General features: G+C 36.7%; 2 protein-coding genes across 5 annotated transcripts in view; both read left to right on the top strand.

Moving 5' to 3' along the window:
- fras1 (Fraser extracellular matrix complex subunit 1) overlaps positions 1-9,070 on the top strand; it is a 298,584-nt gene extending 289,514 nt beyond the window's left edge. For both annotated transcript variants that reach the window (XM_044332436.1, XM_044332428.1), the window contains exons 67-73: positions 203-310; positions 537-696; positions 2,010-2,126; positions 2,843-3,009; positions 3,404-3,609; positions 5,534-5,680; positions 6,886-9,070. In XM_044332436.1, the coding sequence (XP_044188371.1) occupies positions 203-310; positions 537-696; positions 2,010-2,126; positions 2,843-3,009; positions 3,404-3,609; positions 5,534-5,680; positions 6,886-7,467 (1,487 nt within the window). In that variant the 3' untranslated portion in view covers positions 7,468-9,070. The remainder of the gene's footprint in view (positions 1-202; positions 311-536; positions 697-2,009; positions 2,127-2,842; positions 3,010-3,403; positions 3,610-5,533; positions 5,681-6,885) is intronic.
- Positions 9,071-10,419: 1,349 nt separating this feature from the next.
- On the top strand, positions 10,420-21,751 carry anxa3a (annexin A3a). Of its 3 annotated transcripts, none has more exons than XM_044332372.1 (15): positions 10,422-10,485; positions 11,365-11,369; positions 12,081-12,115; positions 12,206-12,253; positions 12,401-12,488; positions 13,404-13,498; positions 14,775-14,888; positions 14,971-15,061; positions 15,722-15,801; positions 16,218-16,274; positions 16,363-16,456; positions 16,548-16,643; positions 16,842-16,900; positions 18,106-18,228; positions 20,865-21,751. In XM_044332372.1, exons 3-15 carry the CDS (start codon positions 12,101-12,103, stop codon positions 20,928-20,930), a joined length of 1,026 nt encoding a protein of 341 aa, XP_044188307.1. In that variant the 5' UTR covers positions 10,422-10,485; positions 11,365-11,369; positions 12,081-12,100; the 3' UTR covers positions 20,931-21,751. The 3 variants fall into 3 exon arrangements, with proteins under 3 accessions (XP_044188316.1, XP_044188307.1, XP_044188324.1); XM_044332389.1 differs by having other exon boundaries at positions 10,425-10,485; positions 20,593-21,751; XM_044332381.1 differs by lacking the exon at positions 11,365-11,369 and having other exon boundaries at positions 10,420-10,485.
- The last annotated feature ends 1,036 nt before the right edge of the window (positions 21,752-22,787 follow it).

Below are 22,787 nucleotides of genomic sequence, written 5' to 3'. Positions count from 1 at the left end.
ACAATTTGACTCGACTTGTTGTTTTATGCATAATTGTTTTACACTGACTAGTGAGGCAACTGCAGTTTAGGTAAAACATAAGATGAAAATAGATAACCTTTTACAACAAATGTATTATTATCTTTCCTGTGAATTTAAAGATGCATTTGGCTTATGTTAGCAAAGATCTCTAACTGTCATGTTTGGTGTTTGATGTTTGCAGGCATTCAGACTGACAGCGTCCTCTCCGCCAGACTGCAGATCATCAGGATTTACATCAGAGAAGACGGACGACTGGTGATTGAGTTTAAAACTCACGCTAAGTTCAGAGGTGAGTTCACACAACAAAACCCCTCACATTAAACATATTAGTCCCAAGATAAGATCATACCTACAGTAGGTTTTGCTTTATAAAGTGTTTGTCTTCTTATTAATACGAGAATATCCAGCTGTGTACAAAGATGTGTTATATCTCGAGCTCTGGTCTGAAGCAACACGTGTCAGTATCACATTAGTGGAATAAAAACATATTTCCTCCGTTTTTTTCTCTCCTCCAGGTCAGTTTGTCCCTGAACACCACACTCTGCCGGGCCACAAGTCCCACCTGATGGCCCCCGACCACCTCGGAGGAATCGAGTTTGACATCCAGCTGCTGTGGAGCGCCCAAACCTTCGACTCACCGTACCAGCTGTGGAGGGCCACCAGCTCCTACAGCAGGTCAGTCACTTCATCCGGAGGAAGTGAATGTAGTTATTCTAAATGTAAATGCTGCCAACGGGTCAAATTTCCCACAAAATCAGATGAAACGACTTACAGCACGCAGACAAGAGGAGCCGATGTTGACATTACATGTAGCATCGTAGCATGAGAAGGTACAGAGACCTTACTAGGATGAGGAGGGAGCATATTCTCTTTATTTGATAACGTTAAAAGTAAAGTTAGACTTGTTGTCGGCGAGAGAGAGATAGAGAGAGACAGCAGTGGTGGCTGAGTGAGCTAGAGAACAAATCTAGTGTGTGAATGAGAATAGTGAGTGAATCTGAGAAATAAAACGTTATTTTCTGATTAGGAAAAACAAACTTCAGGCACTACTGGCGTGGAGCAGGAATAAAAAACTGGAGGATTAAGTTAAAAAGCCTTTATTCAACATGGCTACTTACAATAAAAACTGACTGCTTGAGTTCTTTGAGGTCTTGAGACCTTTATGGTCTTGATTTCTTGAGTTTTATATGATCAAGACAGTCCTTGAGCACATCGATACCTGCACATATCTCCGTACAACCCTGCAGGAAGGTGCTGCTTTGCCGGATTCAGCCTTACGTGTAACCAAAACAAACAATTATTAATCTCATATAGCCACAAATAGATACATTACCTCATCGCTATGCATCCTGCAAACAGCTGTTTAAAAAAGAAGTGTTAGTGTTAGAAATAAGTAGCTCTTTCTTTCACTCACTTCCAAAACAAATGCACCTGCTAGCCTCATAGGAAATGCAGTCTTCATTCTGGGAAAACACTACCACTTTTGTCCACAGGGGGGCGCTAAAATCAACACAAAATGAAAGTTCTCCTGCAGTAACTTTAAATGGAAATTATGAAATTAGATCCCTCACTCAGTAGTGACATTTACAGGAGAGTGACAACAAAATATGCAATTAAATTTGTTGGAAGTTTTACTGTAAAGCAGCTTTAAGATTTAGGAAAACATATACGTATAGGAAACCTCCAGATGGGCCCAAACTATGCAGAAAACCACAGATATATTTCTCCAGAAGTTGAATCTGGTCTATTATGTTGTTCACTGTCACGCAAGATCTCAGTTGGAGGTTGATGTCGTGTTTGTTTGATCACAGCTGCAGAGAACCTCAGAGTTCCTCATCAAACAACCAAAATGGTTCTTTAGAAATCCTGAAGTGACTCCTGAGAAACCCAGAAGGTTTTAATCTTCTCACTTTGGATTCCAGAGGAACTCTTGATCAACCCATTTTCAGCTCCGTATCTCACTGCCTTCTGTGTTGTCTTATCAACAGGAAGGACTATTCTGGAGAGTACACCGTCTTCCTGATCCCCTGCACCGTTCAGCCCACTCAGCCCTGGATCGACCCCGGTGACAAACCTCTTTCCTGCACGGCTCACGCTCCAGAGAAGTACGTCGTCCCACACACACACACACACACACACACACACACACACACACACACACACACACACACACACACACATACACACACACACACACACACAGCTGTAAACAATTATCCAGCAAATTCAGTTCCCACAAAAAAAAAAAGCCTTAGAAGTTATTAAAATTTGATTTACAAGGATCTTGAAAACATTTTCCTTCCCTGCTGTAATCAGTAACATTACTTGTTGAACTGTTTTTTTTCTCACTAATAAATTAAATCTGACTGGTGCGACAGTGGATTGTGCTGCAGGAAATTGTTTAATCCTTTTTTGTGGAGTTTCAATCAGAAACATCAGACCTGCAGCAAAATACTGCAGCTACAATAACAGGAAGTTCATCCGCTCACGATGGACAAGTGTCAGTTTTAGCAAAAACTCGTCATATACAGCTGAGAAGTTCTTACAAAAATGTGATATAAATTCATGTACTTAATAAATAATTGTAGGCTTCATTGTCCCAACTGGTTTTCCATCATTCTTTAACTGGTATAACTGTGAAAAACATTAAATTTAATTCTACACAGTAGTAAAAACATCTTAAGAACACTGAAGAATCTCTGTTATAGAGCCCAAACAATAATTTGATAATGACATGTGTTAAGGAGCCCAGGTGCATTGTGGGAACAGGAAAACAAATCAAAGCACAGCCGATAACCTTAACGTCTCCTACTTCGACCAGGTTCCTGGTGCCGATCGCCTTCCAGCAGACCAACCGTCCCGTCCCCGTCGTTTACTCCCTCAACACGGAGTTCCAGCTGTGTAACAACGAGAAGGTCTTCATGATGGACCCGGCCAGCGCTGACGTCTCCATGGCCGAGATGGACTACAAGGGAGCGTTCTCCATGGGTACGACAGGAGGTTTATAGCACGGAGGGAACCCTTTAATTAAGATAATTAGATAATTAGTGAAGAGTGATGAGCAGCTTTTTGGTTTAACTGAATTTGAGGATTTCCTGCTGACATGTCCTTTCACAATAAAGTGTCCTGTCAGTTTTGTTTTTCATACTCCAAACTTTTTCAGTAGAGGATGACTGAGTTTTTGTGTGTGTTGTATTTAATCCATTTATGTTTCTTTAACTGTTTAAGGTCCTTCAGCATTTCTCCATCAGTGTGTGTGACTTAAAATCTTCAGATTATGACTGAACTTTTTTTTTTTGCAGCACAAACTCAAACATTTTAATCATGTATAGAAATAAAAGGTGGAAAAAAAACAACAACTTTCCTCTGCTGCCCCCTGCAGGTCAGACTCTGTACGGCCGGGTGTTGTGGAACCCTGAGCAGAACCTGAACGCGGCCTACAAGCTGCAGCTGGAGAAGGTTTACCTCTGCACCGGCAGGGACGGCTACGTTCCCTTCTTTGACCCCACGGGGACGCTGTACAACGAGGGGCCGCAGTACGGCTGCATCCAACCCAACAAACACCTCAAACATCGTTTCCTACTGCTGGTACAAACATTTATTATTATATAAAACACTTCTCCATGTTTTCTGTTTTATTTTGCTGTGATCTGTGTATGTAGGAAGAAACTAATTCAAAAAGGGTTAGCTTAAATTAACCTTCCTCAATTAAGTAAATAAATGAAAAGAACTGTTTTGCAAAGGTTGTCAGAATAATTTCATTTTAATAATTTAATTGCATCACCTTTAGTAGAATATAGTCATTTAATACCCACCAGTCTGTTGCTCAGTCTTACTTTTTAACTAATTAAATAACTGTGATAACTGCTGTTAATGAAACAGATCACAGTAGAGGTCTAAAAGTGAAGAAAATGTTTATTTAGTATTAAAAGAAAACAACAGAAGCAGCTTATTAACACAACGAGTAGAAAACCGTTAAGAAAACAAAGAGGCTTCTTACAAAATATGATCAATCTGTGAATCATTTATAATAATCAGAATCAGCTTTATTGGCCGAGTACGTTCACACATACAAGGAATTTGACTCCGGTTTCTAGAGGCTTTAATATATTAATATAAATATCATAAAAATATCATCAAACAGAAAAATCAGAGTGAAGAACCAGCGTCAAATAGAAACCGGCTTCTTTTAGTCAAAGTAAATAAAGGCTCTTTGTTGTAAACGACACTCCCCGTCAGGACAGTGTTCATAGTAAAATAAACAGACTGTAGCAGCTGAAGCAAAGGTGGAGCTACAACATTAACACTAACTGTATAATTTAACCTCCACTGAAAGAAGGAAACCTCACTCTCTATCCATGAAGGATCTGATTAAAACCTGCATGTCTTGTTTAAAATATGTAAAATATTTTCTTTAGATGATGAGCCCTTTTATTTTGCATTTCTGTCCTTAAACAGTAGCTTCAAATTGATTTAGTCTGTTTGTTTTTGTGATTTGATGAAGTAAAAGCAATCAATAACTTTACAGTTTGTTGTTTTGTGTAAATAATATAACTTTTTGTTGTTGTTATAAACCTGAATGAACCTTTTCAAGGAGTCAAACCTTTTTTTAGTTTAATGTATTTGCTTTAGAGATGACCTCAAATTAGTTTAATCCTGCTGTAATGTTTTATCTGCACAAAGTGAAAGCACACACACTCACATACTCACACAGATCTTCTCTTTTTCTACCTGCTCCACCTGTCAGACCAGTCACCACATCTTTTTTTTTTTTTTTTTTAAAGACATTCAAAGCCTGCGGGTTATTTAAATCACTGACGTTCTTCACCATGCAAATTCTGTCTGGTGCCGCTGTGGAACTACACCTTCATATATTAACCCTGCATCTACAGTAGATAGATAGATAGATAGATAGATAGATAGATAGATAGATAGATAGATAGATAGATATTACTTTATTGTAAACAAAAAACTATCCAGTCAAGTCAGGAGGAATTGAACAGTCTTATCACTGTGGGGACGAAGGATCTCCTGAATCGCTTCGTTCTGCTGCAGCTACTCCTCCGTCGCTCCAGGAGGCTGTGGAGAGGGTGTCTGCTACTGTCCGTTATAGCTTTCAGTTTGTTCAGTGTGCCTCTCTCTCCACCACTTCCTGTAGAGGGCATCGGTGTTAGGAGACAGGTCCAGCTTGTCATCCACAAGGATCTCTAGATAGTTGTAGGTGTGCACAACTTCAATGTCCACCCAACAGATTTTCACCGGCACTAGAGGGGGGCTTAGACTTGTTGTATTCGAAGTCCGACATATACAATGTGAACAGGAGTGGAGCCAGTACAGAGCCCTGTGGAGCCCCCTGTGCTGCTCATTACTGTCCCCTGGCATTAATACTAGAGAACTATTTACTGTAGACTAGTCATACACCTGAAGCTACAACTGAACCTTCAGTGATAGTATCTGTCATAGTCGAAGAGAACGATGCTGAATCATCCAAACAAATATTTGCTCTCTGCAGGATCGTAAACAACCGGACGTATGTGACAGATATTTCCACGACGTTCCCTTCGAGGCTAACTTCGCCTCAGACATCCTGGAGCTGCAGCCCATGACCGCCATGCCGGGCGTCGACGGCTTTACGATGAAGGTCGACGCTCTCTACAAGGTCAGTGAGATCACCTCAAACTACATCAGTGTCATCAGCAGCATACAGTGTTTGTTGTGTTTCACTTGTGAGACGTTTTCTTCAGCGATCAAGTGGTTTGATGGACTTAATTTCTCATATATATAATTTTCACAGGGATTTAGAGTATTAGCACATTTTAATTGTGTAAATTGTGTAAAGTCTTATCACAAACTCCCCTTTAGCTTAAGAGCAAAATAATGTAAATCAAATTCTCAAAGATGTATGGAAGCCTATAGGTGACTATATTAAAATGATAATGTAATCTTGAAAATAAAAATGTAATTCAGCAATAACATTATAATTTTCCACATATTTATGAGTTATTTGAGTAAAAATTAAAATGCCATTACCCTCAAGTATCCTTGTCAGACCACAAGGTGTACTGGGTATGCAGGTCCAGGGAGGCCAAACCAGGTCACTGAATGAGGAAGTGACGTCCTAACTGAAGACTCACCTTGATGAGAGACTGATTGCATTTTTATTTTCATTTGGACACCAAAAGAGCGTGGTGACATGTAAATTTAAATGCAGTAGACTGGAGGCGCTGTTTCACTTACTTTGTTTGATTTTTGTCAACCGTACAGCAGGTTAAGTCTTTAAAAATGAAATGTCAAATACTGTTTTTATATTCAAATTGTTAGAAAATTGCATTTTAATTTTTGACTATTGACTTATGACTCAGGTTACATTGTTTATATTGCATGTTAATTTTTAAATTTGAATTAACATTTGAATATTGAATATACTGTACAGTGGGCTACGACTGTGTAAATTGGATTATTGCATTTTCATTTTCATTTTTACTCAAGTAACACATACACATGGAGAAACTTATAATGCTATTATAGAATTACATTTTCCTTTTCAAGTTTACATTATCATTTTAATATAGTCTCCTATAGGCTTCCATAAAGTTACATACTGTCAATAAATGAAAGACCAGGTTAGCACCTCAAGGCAAATTGGAAATTATCAATTTAGTGCAGTGAAGTTTTTAATAATCTAATGTTATAATTCCCAGATATTAAAGGAAGTTGGATGTTTTTGTACAGTTCAAACTCTACAGTGTGATTATCTGAAGGACTTTTAAAGAACATTAATTGAGATTCTTGCTGGAAAAAGGAGAAGTTTGGTTTAATAGTTTGGTTCAATAGTCTTTCTGCTCTCTGTGTGTTGATTGACAGGTGGAGGCGGGACACCAGTGGTACCTGCAGGTCATTTATGTGATCAGCCCGGAGTCGCGGTCCAGCCCCAGGATCCAGCGCTCTGTGACCTATCAGCTGAGCCGCCCCAAGCGCGACCTGGTGGATCGCAGCGGCCGTCTGACTCTCGACGAGTCGCTCATCTACGACAACGAGGGCGACCAGGTGAAGAACGGCACCAACATGAAGTCGCTCCACCTGGAGGCCGGGCCGTCCGCCACCTTCAACGCCCACATGGGCAGCTCGGTGGGCGGGGGCGTGGCCGCCGTGACCCTGCTGGTCCTGGTCCTGCTGGCCTCCTGCTTCCTGTTCCGCCGCTGCCGACGGTCGGCCAAGAAGAAGAACAAGAAGGCTTCGAAAGTCTACGAGGAGTATCCGCTCAACACCAAGGTGGAGGTGTGCATGGACAAGTGTGTGGAGAAGAACTTCAGCACCAAACACTGCACGGTGAGGAACATCAACATCCTCAACCGCAACCAGGAAGCCAACGGCAAGGCCAAGGTCAAACAGGTCAACCTGGAGGTCAAACTCCACAACAACCTCAACGACGGCACTGAGGTCTGAAACACTGAAGAGGAAAAAGAAAAAAGGAGGAAGTGAAATTTGAAAAAAAAAAAAAAAAAAAAAAAAAAGGTATTTTCTAAAAAGAAAGTTTGTACTTAATGGAACGAGATATTTGTTAAAGTATTTTTATACCACTTTGAAAAAGGGAAGAGTGTGATGTGCAGAAAGCGACGCAGCATTTTAATCATTTCGCAACTGAGCTACCTCAGGAACCCACGAACCACTCAGCTGCATGAAACAGCCAAAACATCTGCATCCCGATCGATCGATCGATCGTCGACAATAAAACTCCTGAATCTGAAACTGTTCACGTCTATTTTTTACTTGACATTTACATCCTTTTTAGCACCAAAATTGGTGACAGGTAGCTCAGACACTGGTGATTGTTTCTCTGCTGCATCGTATAATTTCACTGCTACTAAATGTCACTGCTGCGGAGTGGTAGCCGGTGTAGAGGTCCTCCCTTTCATGCGTTATTAATTACAATAAAAAAATATATAAATTAACTGGGATTTATCATAATAAAAGTTACATTTTTTTCCCGCGGAGCGACTCCTACATGGGCTACAGCTGCTTCTGACCGCTGTGAAAGTATTAAGCGCAGTACAGTGTGCTGCTAGTGCAGAGTGTAAATAATAACAGAAATGAATGATACCTATTCAAGTGCAATTACGCCATAACTTTTGTTAATCCTTCCCTCGTGAGCAGGAGCTTTGTTTGCATTTAAAGAAAAAAAAACAAACAAAAAACGTGTATTTCAAGCCTTACTTAGAGACATTTGTACTGTCACGTTAAAAAAAAAAAAGAAAACAGATAATTCTTCTTGTTTCAGCTCAAATTATTCTTATTTTTTTTTTGTTTGTACTGTACTCTGACAGCTGCCAATATTAAGTGCCATGCAGTATTTTTCCTCATGAATTAAAAAAAAAAAAAAGAATCATCCAAAGTGTTTTTTTTTTTTTTTTTCCGAGAGTGAGAAAGTGAAAAAAAAATTTTCCATGTGATTGTAACGAATCAAATTGTTCGGACGATAAAGGTTTCAATCCAGTTCACATGACGGTGTGCTTTTAGCCTTACTACTGTTCTAATGGAAAATAATCACTTTTTAAAAAAAAAAAAAGAAAAAAGATGTATTTTATAAGACTTGTGTGTCTGTTGTTTGCCTTCGTTCCGCCCAAAGACACAAAATTCCTCACTTATTTTTTTAATGTACGCCCACTCACGTCTCACTCAAATGTCTTTTTTTTTTTTTTTAAATGTATTATCATCTTACCCTCTTATAATGTATTATGTTATGCCTCAGCTACTGATGTAACCACTGTACTACTTTATAAGTGTATGACACTGGCCGGAGAGAAAACTGAGCACTGCAAAAGAAAAAAAACAAAAAAACCTTATGTGAGATTTGTCTTTCTCTCCATTCGTCTCTCTGATCTTCTTTCAACTGTGTGCCTATCAAATCAAACACTGGGGGAACGGGGAATTCTGGGAAATAACATTGTATTTCTGGTGCTATCATTTCGTGGAAAAATAACTATGATGCTTTCAATATGATGCCTGTATTTGGTGCCTTTTTTAGTAATTAAAAAAAATCTGAAACCCACAACTGTCCTGTTGTTTTTTTAATGTTTATTCATTCTGTTCAAGGGATTTTTGGGGAAATAGTAGAAATCCAAAGTGTTAGATTTCTTCTTCTTTTAAGATTTTGTGCAAATATTTTAACATTTTGTACTTGCAGGTAAACATTGAATGTGAGTATTTGTGGTGTTGGTTCCCAATTTGGAGGTCGAAGTAAAAGAAAGCAAGAAAAACACAAACAACAAGACAAATTTGGGTTTTTTTTCAGACTAATTTTTGCTTTTTCCTTGTGTATTACTAGAAAACTTCACCTCATCGAGCCCTAAAAAGTATTGAGATAAAACAAAAAGGGGGGAAATGATGACGAAGGGTTACAAATAGTCAGCTTTGTTTTAAGGGGTCACACGTTAAAAAAGGTTGGAAAGCAACAGTAGGAGCTGATATTACTCATCAAAACTGGGATGTGAAGTTTAGAGAAATGTATGAATTATGTCCAAAAGTTGCTGATAAAAAGGTTCAATTAACTTCAAATTTTCTTCCAAACTTTTTGTAAAAAAAAACTTTTACTGTGTCAAACTGAATTTTATTCTTGAAATCCTGTAAAATAGAATCAAAAATTAAACTAAATAAAATCAAAACTAATGTCATCATAAACACTTTTACAGTTAAATTAAAGCAAACAAACATTAAACACAAGTAAAACAAACAAGATGACTAATTAAAAAAGTAACCTCAAACAAACAGCGATTCAGACTTTCTGCTCATATATTTCTTACGGTACATTTTCATTAAACTTTGAATGCATTTACTTTCAATTATGTGCTGGCAAACTTAAGAATAATCTACTCCTATGAATATTACAGACGTGACTAATAACTCATTATTAACTCTCATTATTCTTCAGACTGGTGACGCTCTCTGTCCATGCAGTGAATTACATTCGCCTGTTTAAAATGTTTGACTAAAATAAACTTTTTAATACTCCCCATCTGAACTCTGCTCGTCAAATCTGTCTCTAGATAACAGTCGGCCCAGTAAATGACGGCCTGGTTGAGGTTGTTTAGCTGTACTTTATCACTGTGTTTGTATCATTTATTTGTCTATGTAGCTATAATGTAGGTTTTGTGAGGATAATGGTGTTCATGAGTTAAAAATATTCAAAGAAACATTTATATTTCTGTTGTAATAGATTGCTGAAATACAAAAAAAGAACCTAATTATACTGTATTTCATATGAAGGATGGTTTAATTGCTCATTCTTTTTAATAAAAAGGCTTCTACAAGGTAGATATCTGAAGTGTACGAGGCGTCCCTGAAGGTAGCACATGCAGGTATGAAGTGGGCGTGGTCAGCTGACTCTCAGGTAACTCTCAGGTTTCCAGGTTCCACAGATCCTGAAGGTGTGGCAGGAACAGGTTTCCAGCTCAGACAGAAATCCAGGTAAGATTTTCTCTGGTTGATTAAGTTTCAGTAAAGTTAGTTTGACGGTTCGGTGACGTAACAGATTTGTTCTTTTGAGCGAAAGAGTTGAAAGTTTACAGCTGAGATTTGTTCACATGATGTGATGATCTAAATCATTTTCTCATGAGCTCATTATTACCTGAGGAAAAACCTACTGAACTGCAGTGAATCTATATTTCTCACTTACAACTTGACACTGAGCGTCTCATATTTAATGATATTTTTATTATCTGTTGTATCACGACACAAAATAGTTTTCCAACAAGGAGTTTAGTATGAATCTGCTTTGAACTATGGGATTTCTTTTTAATCTTCTCTGGTACCATTATAATATTTCCATAAGTTTCCGAGTTTTCTGTTTTTCCTTTTTAAAAATGTAAAGTTCAGTGTAGTGATGAGTCTTCATTCAGGTTCAAGTTCAGCAGAGCAGCTGATCCTGATCAAACAAAGACGTTTGAACAGGAAGAGGATCTGCTGTTGTTTATTTTAGACAGATGCTACTTTAAAATATATTTTTTCTTTTATTGACATATGGAAAGAATTACTAGTTCTTCTACCACAAAATGAATCATATAAGAATATTCATCTTATGGTTTGCAGAAGACAAAGCAAAAACTTTGAGCCAGGCAGAGTTACAGCTCATACAAATAACAGGTATTAATAGTTTTTACAGCCTTTAGAGAAAAATCTAATTGAATCAATGAACTGTTTGACCTCCTTTGTGAAAACCAAGAAGTTTGGCTTTTTTCCTGTAAATTTGCTTTTATAAACATGGAATTTAGCCAGTAAAATGAAAAGATTTGTAATATTTTTATATTAGATGAGAATATTCAAATTATCTTCTAGTATGACAAACAGTACATGTTTCCAGTACAAAATACACTAAAAGTGCTACAAGGTCGGTTTTTACTTATTACTGGACAGAAGAGGATTAAGTGCAGTTGTTAAAGTTAAATGAGTTCTGAGAAAACATTCTGAATTTTGACAAAAAGACTTTATAACTCCAATATTCTTGCTTTAGTATTTTTTTTTATCATTTTAAAGACTCTGATCTTAACAGCCTACAGCTGTCCCAAAATCCCTAAATTTCCCTTTAGCACAGTTTTACAGGTAAAGAAATTTGGGAATTTAGGGGTGATCCAACAGTGTCAGAAGTTTGACTTAAATCTCAGGATTTAGAGTTATTCAGAGATTAATCTGAAGTCAAATAACTAACATTAGTCAAGTTAACAGATGTCAAATAATGTTTGTTTTCATGTGGGACTGATGCTGTATTTGCTATTGAGTTTCACAGGAACACTATCCAAGTAAATATCACAGGAAATTAATCATAGATGAAGATAAAGGAGGGTAATTTAAATGTGAAACTCTATTGACTAAAACAAACATACTGTTGTACAGTGACAAAACAGTGCAAAAATACAGTCAATACAATAAATTTAAAAGTGAATTTAGACCCACATTTTCCTGCAGAATAAAAGAGGAACAGATGTGAGGACATAGAGCTGCTTGTCTCCATAAATAACAAAATAACCATAAATCATGAATATGTATGTTTTGTATTTTCACTGTAGAGGAACTAACTGTTGTCGTCATGGCTACTTTATGGGTGAGTCAAATTCTGTGTTTTTATTTTCTGATGAAGTTTTGACTGATCACATTAAAAAAAACTTTATTTATTTGACTTTTCATTCTGCAGGATGACCTGGACAGTCTTGTGAATTCTCCTTCATCCTTCGCAGCAAAAGTAGGTCCAAACTTACACTTTAACGCTACTTTACTGTGTCGTTTATCATTTCACAAAAAGAAATACAAACTGTTCAGCAACACAGAATGACACCTTGTTCTTTAGTGCTCAGATGGTATGAATAAATGTTTTGTGCCTCCTTTAAAGGGTGGAGAAAGAGGAACCATTAAGCCCAAAGCAAACTTTGATGCTAAAGAGGACGCTGTGGCTCTGAGGAAGGCTATTGAAGGACTCGGTACACAATCACACACACACACAAAGACAGGAGATTTCATTCAAATGCAAAGTCGTGGCAAGATATCTCTAAAATGAATGACTGAGTTACTGTCAGTCTCTTGTATTATGAGATTAACATACTATGCTAACATGCTAAAGTTAGAATACTAAAATACTAAGTGTAATATTAAGAATAAATTATTCATTTTATGATGAATAAGGGCACATTTGGAGATATTCTAAAAAAGATGCACATGATAAGCTAGTAAAGTAAGAATACAAAACTAGAACATAGAACAGCACAGAATCAGGTGCTGTCTTGTGTGCTAATGCTAATTTAGCACATTTAGCAATAGTTATTAGCATAATTAAGCTAGCTGTAGGTCCAATATTAATCATTAAAATTATACATTTTATTATAGAGCACTTTTGTAGATACTCAAAAACACTTACATAACAAGCTAAGACAGTAAAATACACAACAACAACAAAAAAATTATATGCTGTATTGTGTACTAATGCTAATTTAGCACACTTAGCCTACCAGCATATTACAATATTCTAGATGTAATATTAATAATAATAATTTGACATTTTAATACAGGGCACTTTTGTAGATACTCAAAGACATTTTACATAAAAATATACAGTAAAAACACAAAACTAAACCACAGAATCATGTGGTGTATTGTGTGCTAATGCTAACTTAGCACATTTAGCAATATGTTATCAGCATAATTAAGATAGCTGTAGGTCTAATATTAATCATTAATGTAGATACTCAAAGACACTTACACAACAAGCTAAGACAGTAAAATACACAACTAAAACAAAGAATTGTTACTATAAACTTATTACATTTATTTTATTTTGTCTGTTTTTTTCATGTTTTTGTCAATTTATTTTCTCTCTGTTCTTCTTGAAAATGTTTCAGGCACCACAGAGAAAACTCTGATTGACGTTCTGACCCACAGAAGCAGCGCTCAGAGGCAGCTCATCTGTGAAGCTTATCAGGAAGCCACTGGAAGAGTAAGATACTGTTTATTCTGGCACTGACACTGTCATCCAGAGTTAATTACAATCTGTATTCATGGTTTAAGACAGCAGTTGCATAATTATAGGAAGGCTTTTAAAAACCACTCAGAAAAAGAGCTGCTTCATTATACCACTTTTTTGTGTTGAAATAGGAGCTCTGATTGGAAATATATGTTTACACAGAATAAGTCTTTGTCATTCTTAGGATAAAACATATCGTCACTGTGTCAGGGTCCTTGTGGTCACTTTGGGTCGGTTTGGTTTGGTTTTATTCTGTCCTAAAACAACCTACACATAGTACACTTTTCCCAACAAGTCCTCCAAACTAAACGACCAAATACGTTGTTTGATCATGTGACTCCAGAATGACACATAGGAGCGTTTTCTAATCTGGCGCCGCTATCAGCAGTAATCAAACATGATTTGTCTGTGCTTTCAAAAACTGTTACTAATCACAAAATAATTAAAATTAAAAAATAATTATGTTTTATGATGTGACAACGCTGTGTTTAAGGTCTGGTTAGATTTAGGGGAAAGATCATGGTTTGGGTTAAAATGATCACTTAATTAAGGTTAGAGAAACACGTGCTGTGGGTTAAAATTACTACTTCCTTAAAGTTAGGCCACCTTCGTCGTCATGGCTACAATAATAATCAAAGGGTTAAGGTTAGGGGACGATCGTAGTTACTATTTTTAAAAACCTGCTTGTTCTACAACATTGTTAGCAAACCAAACATTATGAGCTAGTTTTTCCTCTTTTTACCTCTTCCAGCAGGCGTCAGATTGTTAAACATGGCTGTTAACTACATAGTCAGTGTTTAGGGCGGCAACATTTTATGCTTAAGATGAAGGAGTCTGTTTCTTTTTATTTAAACTCTTGCATTAATACTGGTCTAAAAGGCAAAACAAAGACTGACTCAATCAACCAGTCAAACAGATGTTTATTAAGCCAGCCTCAGGTTTAAAAAATGACATCTACAATATATAATCCTACAACTAAAGTTACAGTTCATCTCTTCCTCGTCTATCTGACACCTGAAACTATTTTTTAACAGGAGAGTGAATCATACACAGTCTTTGATTTAAGCTCCAACACATTTTATTTTGAAATATTCCCTCGTGCAGCTTTAATGTGACATTTATCTCAGTTTCTGTGTTTACTCTGGTAATACATCTATGCTCAGCTGTATGAAGCCTGTATGTATTTGTGTGGGTGCGGTTCTGTATGTTTGAAACGTGACAGTCGGTCTCGTTGTGTTTTACCTCGTAGACGTTACTGGACGACCTGAAAGGAGACACCAACGGTGACTTTGAGGACCTGCTGGTGGCGCTCGTCACCCCTCCTGCAGCGTACGACTGTCATGAAGTGATGCGGGCGATGAAAGTTAGCTTTGTATACAATTTAAACAACATGGCTAGAACACATTCAACTTGATGTGTTAAAGTGACACTGTGTGATGTTGCAGGGAGCCGGAACAAGCGACAGCGTCTTGATTGAAATCTTTGCCTCCAGAACCAACCAACAAATCAAAGCTCTGTGTGACGTCTATCTGGAAGGTAAACAGCGTTGCCTTTTTTTAAAGACTGTAATTAAAACGGTGAGCAGCGACATCAGAGCCAGAAATCTGCTTTATTGGCCCATCATGTTTGGACACATAAAGGATTTGACTCCAGTTCTCAGTAGCTCTCAATGCACTGATACAAATGTAAATATGGATACACTAAAACACAGATAGAAGACATAAACATAAAGTTATTATATACAAGTACCAAGTACCCTATGAGTTAAAAACAATAGAAAGGAATAAATAATGTATGGGTAATGTAATAGATTATGTGCAGTATATGCAGGTAGATACAGTATATACACATCTTTTTCCAGTCTGTACAGTCTGCTTGGATTTACATTTACAACTATTTGTACATTTTTACTGCAGGATTTAATTATAAACTGTATTTATACAGTATGCTGTGTATGATTTGTGGGATAGAACAAATAAAAAAAAACAGTGAAAACACTATTGAGTGAAGGTCTGAGGCAGCCCGCCGTGAAACCGCCGTTAAACAGATCATCTCCTTTTGTAGATCTGCTGAAATTGATTCAAAAAGATAATTTATATATTGTCAATGTCAGAGAATGAATGTCCGTCAAATTTTATGGCGTTCCATCCTAAAGCATTGAATCATCAAGTTCTTCTTGAATGTTTTCCTCCACAGAAACAGAGAAGAAGTTGACCCTTGACCTGAAGACTGAAGTTTCTGGAGACTATTGCACGGCTCTGCTCCTCCTGGCTGAGGTTTGTCGTCGGGATATTAAAGGAGAATAATAAAATATACAACAATATACAACCAAATGAACAACTGAATTATGTGGTTATTCATAATATTCACCTTTTATCCACATTGCACGTCGGTATCACATATCCTTTACCTGCTTGTTCCGACACTTCATTGAAACTAGATTTACACATATATTCAAACCAAAGACATATTTTTAATGGCTGCACATCACATGCAAATATTCCTAAACACATTAAAATACTATATATACACACAATATTAAATCATTTATACACATTTTAACAATACAACATAAGTTTGTAAAGAGTTTAAGCAGTCAGATGGACAAAAGACGGATCAGATTTGGTGAATTTTGGTGACATCCTCTTTCTTAATTGATGTGATTTAGATTAAAGTTTTGCTTTATTTTCAGGGTAAGAGGGACGAGAGCACCGCAGTAGATGCACATAAGGCAAAAGAAGATGCAAAGGTACCAAACTTCATTCAGCTCAGAATAAAAAGTGGTTTTCTAAACATAATTGTCTCTAAATATATATATATATATATTTTGTACCCAGACCCTTTATGATGCCGGGGAGAAGAAGTGGGGCACCGATGAATCTAAGTTCATTGACATCCTCTGTCACAGAAGCATCCCTCAACTGAGACAGAGTGTGTAATATTTAAAGCATATTGTGTTTATAATCTGGACTAGAAAGAGAGAAAAAGAGTTGTTTTTTACAAATCTGTGTTTTCTGTGTAGCTCTTGTTGAATACAAGAACATCAGCGGAAAAACCCTTCAAGAAAGCATCGAAGGAGAGATGTCTGGAGAGCTGGAGGAGCTGCTGGTGGCTGTTGGTTGGTTAATGTGCTTATTAATATGCAATATATCACTTTGAAGGGTTAAATTCCAAAATACTACACATTTGTGCATGAAAATGTTTGCTTTTGGATACGTTTGCTATCAAGTATTTGTTATCTTTGTCCTGAAGAGAAATTCTTCATTTTATCTTTGCATTATCTTGTCGTTCTAAACAACTTTTGTTCGTCTTCCAGTGAAATGTGTGAAGAGCGTGCCGATCTACTTTGCAGAACGCCTGTACGAGAGCATGAAGGTGACTTTACTGTTTGTGTTACTTATGATTGTAAAAAAAAAAATTATCAGAATCATCTTTATTGGCCGAGTTTACACATAACAAGTAATTTGACTCTGGTTTAGTGGCTCTCAGTGTATTTACAGTATAATTACACAATATAACAACACAACAGTCGTCAGAAATGACTGAATACAGGTGAAACTGTTCCTGTGAACTGTAAACAAGATGCAAATAGAACAGAGAAGTTAAGAGTGCAAAGAGTGATAATAATCATACTGTAGTTGTGTTAACTGAGGAGATGTTATTACTTTTATATGAGGAATATGCAGAAGAGCACAAATAATAAACATATAGTAACATATACTATTAAGTAGTTGTGCAACATTACAGGTGTTTTTACTGAAAAGTTGATCTTCTAAATTAATTTAAAGATCCCCTCCAGACAAGTTATAAGATGTATATAAAAGACTCTACTTTGAATAATAATTTGTGTCTTAGATGTTTTTCCATTTAAAAAAAAGTTCAATTATCTCGTTAAAATCCTTAAAATTACCTAAAAATCTACCCCTTCTCCCTCATTAAAAATTCCAGAATCAGCAAATATAAATACAATATATGCAAATATATTTAAATATATTTAATATCAAAAGTTGAACTGCTGGACACCAGATGTCTCCTCCTTCACTGTAAAGTCCGTCTTCAGTGTTTGTGTTTGTGCTCTGGAGGCTTCAAGTTTCCACATCACACTAGTATAAGTTGAATAGTGAACCAGGATTATGAACCAAACTATTTGTGAAATAGTTAATTTCCAGATGAATGTGATGAATGTGAGAACAAACATCATTCTGCACAGTGAAGCTCAAACATCCAACTGTAGGAACAAGAAGAAGAAACACATATATTTGAATGGAAAGAAAGTTTCTCCATCTTTTTATCTACAATACAAGAAGAAATCAATTCTGGTAACTTGGTTTTCTGAGATACAAGACTTGAAGTAGGATGAGTGTCACTTACAGGATACAGCTTCTATTTCTATTGTCAACAAACCTCATGTGCACACTGCAAACATGTCACAATGTGGCTCATTACTCATTAACATGTCTTAATAGCTTTTGAACAACAACAGAGGTCTACAAAAACCTGCCAGCATTCTCCTTTTAAGAGATAAAATGAGTTTTAAAAGCTGTTTCTGTCCTGATGGACTTTGCTGACCCTGTCCTCAGGGCGGTGGAACAGATGAGTCCACTCTGAACCGGATCATGGTGAGTCGGTCTGAGATCGACCTGCTGGACATCAGAGCCGAGTTCAAGAAGCTCTACAGCTACTCGCTGCACTCCGCCATCGAGGTGAGGAACTATTTTACCTTCTTTACACTTTGTGTCTTTGTTTTACTAATATTTGTATTTGTCATCAAAATCTGTATTTATCTCTATACTGTTGTAACCAGACTGCACTGGTTTCACTCCAGTACATTTCAGTAAGAGGATACTTGCATAAATTTTGTCTGCAGCAACATAAATTCATAACAAATTAAGTGTGATCACAGGCTTTGACTGGACTCTGAAGTTCAGATGTGAGTCAACTATTTTGAACTCTTAATAATCGTTTTTAATGATTTATTCATCAAAAACGTCAAACATTTGCTGGTTGCGGCTTCTCAAATGTGAAAGATTTGAAACTTTTCTGTATCAAACATGATAGTAAACGGAAAATCTTTCAGTGTTGATCAGACAAAACAAGAACATTTGAAGCCTTAGTTTGAGTCTGATCTGCCTGAACTTCCTCTGTGAGTTTAAGTGTTTTCATCGGAGTCTGAAGTATGATCTCACTGACCTCAATTTGACAACAGCTTGATTTGATTTGGAAAACCGATGTTTTATCTGTGAAACCAAATATTTATGAATAATGAATGAATGAGAAGGTCCTCTGAGACACACAAAGACTGAAACTAAATGACTAATCTGTGGAATAACTGGAGCTTTATAAAACAAAACTAATCTGTTACAAATATTTGAACACTTATTTTCAGTGTATTTTAATAATATTGATTAGTCGGCTGTTTTACTGAGGAATACATCTTCTCCTGGGAAAAACTAATTCTTAAGGTTTCTATTTTTAAGTATCTGGTGTTGCTGTTTTCAACGACTGTTTTTTATCTGGTTTTTTTTTCTACTTCCTGTTTGCTCAGGTGGGTTTTGTCTCCAGAACTGATCAAAATGATTTAAAGAAATAAAGGAAAAAAGAAACCACCCACCTGTTGCAGCCTAAAAAGACAAATTAAAAGACAGTCTATGTGTCCTCAAGAGTAGATTACCAGCTGCAGTTCCTAATTGATTTTTAAGGCTGAAGCTGGTAATTTTGTTTTCTATCTCAGCCACTCTGACGAGTATCTATCCATCATCTGAAGGGACTGTTGGAGTTTTAGTCAGACAAACATTTTCTCAGCTGCTTTTGGAAACGATTGAGTTAAATTCTTCGGTTCCATCCAGAAACATTTTAATTTTTTTTTTTCTTTTAAGAAAGAACAGTGGAAAAAGTCATGGAAGTTTAGAGAGGAAGAAGCTTAACAAAAACCATATTAGAGTTCTGCACAGGCTTAAAACAGAGACCTGAACCCAGACCAGACCTGCATCTGCAAGACCAAACCGAACAGAATCAGACTGCCGAATCTGAACCTGAACCAGAGACACAAATATTTTTTGCTTTATTTTATCCATTAAAGACGATTAGCTTGCCAGGCTAATTAAGCTAATTATGCAACACATAGATTAGTTATACTGTCTTTCCCAGCTGGGCAAAGTGTATCTACTTGCAGCTCATGATAAACATGAATACAGATGACAGCAGAAACAACCTGAGCTCGAAGCTTCACGCAACAAAATGACCGAAACTCACTATGAAACCTAAACCTTACAGACCTCCGTCATGGTCGGGTCAGACAGCAGAACTCTGCTACACATATGAAGTCGTAGCTTATAGTTTAGTTTCTTAACCAAGCTAAACCTTAGCTAGTTAGCCAGTTTGTCTTCCTTCAGCAACTACAGCTCATTTGAGGTTTTGATTGAAGACTCATTAGAGCTGCAGCCTCTCTGCAACAAACCTGTAAGACTTAAAACTTAAGACTGAGGACTTGATGCAGACTTACATCACAAAAACAAGGACTTGAGACTTGACATACTTGAGATTTGTCTCCTTACAGACTAGACTTGAGACTTGGAAGCAAAAACTTTCCCAGAACAAAAAAAAAAAGAAACCCCTGGCTGCACGTATCCACCCAGTTTAAATATTTTAAAACAAGGCCTCTGCTCTGAAAGGACTCTCTTTTATGTAAAAAAAACATAGTTAATACAGCTTTAAAAGGAAAATGTTCAAATGCCATGTAGCTTTTAATAGCCAGTATTCATCTTTTCTTGCTAATTGCTAATGACTTGTACTGAACTAAAGAACTTGAGACTTAAGAGACCTCAAACGACTTAAAAAAAGAAAAGTTTGGCAGATACCAGTTTAGTTTAGTATGCGGACAAAAAGCAACAGCATCGTGTTTTAGCTCCTCAGATGATCCAATGATGGATTAAACACATTCAGAAGTGAAAGCTAGTGAAACTAAAACTCCAATGATCCCATCAGTCCAGATGTTGGATGTTGGACGTGCTGGTCAGAGTCGCTGTTAGACACTTTTTTCTCCTTGCTTGTGTCGCTGTTTCCTCCAGTCGGACCTGTCGGGCGAACATGGGGACTGCGTGAAGGCCATCTGCGGAGGAGACGACTAACTAACCCGTCCACCCGGCGCCCGAGAAGAAACCTTACTTCCTCTTTAACTCACACTGTAGGCTCTCTGTCCTTCTCTCTGATTCTGATCCTCGTCTGGCGTGCTTCATCTTCAAACTACTAACTTGTTTACAGCATTAAAGATTGATTCCGTGCGTGTCGACAGCCTGAGATGCCAGATGAAGTTTTAATATAAAATTCTGTTTTGTTTCAGTCTGATTGCCACGGCAAGTATGAAAAGACTCTGCTAAAAATTTGCGGAGGAGATGATGAGTCCTAACATCGACGTGTTCTCCTTCCTCTCGCTCTCAGTTTCTCTCATTTTAACATTTCACTGAGTCAGATTTTATCAACGTGAAACATTCACTTCTCTACATCTTCTTATGCTAAATACGAGAGGAAACAGCTTCCTAAACTTCACATGGACTTTATTTATTATAAAAGGAAACACACGCTCAAAAACCTGCTATGAAAAAAAACGATTTTAGCAATTTGCCATGCTTCATTTATGCTTTAGTAATTTAAAATAGTCATTTTTTCTTCTACCTGCTGAAAACTTGACAACTATAGAAGACGTGATGTGATGTGCAGAGAACTAAAACATCAGACAAATAAATTAAGAGGAGACTTTTCTTTTCATTTCTGTACAAAAATGTGACAAAAACGAGTTTTTCCTTGCTGAAAATCTGTATAATATAGGATACACATGTATAAATGGTCGGCCAATCATTGTAATTGAATTTAACGTAACTATAAAAGTGCTAAAATGATTAGTCAAGCAATTAGTTATTGGATAAATGGCATCAATGGATCAATCAATGGGAATTTTGACCACAGGTTCTGGATTTTTTGGTTCTATTTCATTATTTCATTAACTAAATCACTGATGATGCCGTGCAAAGATCTTCACATAAAACATAATTAAGTGTAGGATATCCTCTAGAAATTAAAAATAACCACAACATAGGCGTGGAGGGGATTAAAAGAAAACAGAAGACAAATTCAAAAGATAAAACATTTCACATTTGATCTTCTTCGCTTTCATCTCTTTTATGTTTTTCTTGTAACCTCCAGACATAATAAACACCCTCATGAATCTTTGCTGGTGATGTTGTTTTTTCTTATCGTGTCTTGTCTGCTCTCTATGACACACTGACATACTTACATACAGTCTGGTAGTTCATTAAAGTCTCCAGCAGGGGGCAGGTCTGCGTCAACAACAGGGTTTTAAAGCTTTTTAAACATTTGCAGGTCAAAAGACCCATGCGGGGGCTTTAAGAGGCTTATAGAGGCCATATTTAGGGATAGAGATACACATAAACATTCAGTCCTATGTGACTGTTATGTGCCTCATGTCAAAAGTCCTAATTAGTTGAAAAAATGGTTTGTTTATCCTTTATATGAACAAGTAGTCTCACTGAAATCAGGAAGTCTTCCAAGAATAAAAGAATAAATTCATGCATCCATGTATTTTACAGACACTATGAAGTAGAAATACTGCAGTATATCAATAACAATGCAGTACACAGTACTTTCAGTTTTGTGAGATTGCATTTATAGGCATAATTACACATATACATAACAAATATATACTCTACATACTTCTATTTAGACTTATATTCAAGAAAATTGTGTTTATACTTTATAATATGTAAAAACGAGTACACATAACATCCACACATGTTCTTATCTTTCTCTCACACATTGTTTTTATGCTCTGCTTTCTTCTGTTTTATTATAATTTGATTGTTCTCAGCTGACTCCAGTGATCTGACTCGGCTTGCAGACGATAAATTTGTCATTTTTTTGTCACAAATTTTTGGCCAACTAGTGTCATTATAACCACAAATTGGCTGAGAGATTAAATACATTACTGTATGGAGCCACAGTTCTGTGACAGCAGATATAAAGTCTCAAAAATGTGTTTTGTCTCTTGTTTCTTAACTTGGATGTTTGGAGCGTCACTGTGTGAAATGATGTATGTGCAGAGTTTGACACCAAGAGGCTGTTTCCTCATTAATCTGCTGAAAGTTTCCCTGAAACGAGTAACCACAAAACATGATTTAGAGACGTCACAACTAGGGCTGCAACTAACGGATTTATAGTATTATAAGTATAATTTTAATTAGATTCATAT

The sequence above is a fragment of the Thunnus albacares genome, chromosome 2 (assembly GCF_914725855.1).
Source record: "Thunnus albacares chromosome 2, fThuAlb1.1, whole genome shotgun sequence".
Taxonomy (NCBI): Eukaryota; Metazoa; Chordata; class Actinopteri; order Scombriformes; family Scombridae; genus Thunnus; species Thunnus albacares.
Note: the sequence above shows the minus strand (reverse complement) of the source record. Positions and strands in the feature narration are given on the sequence as shown.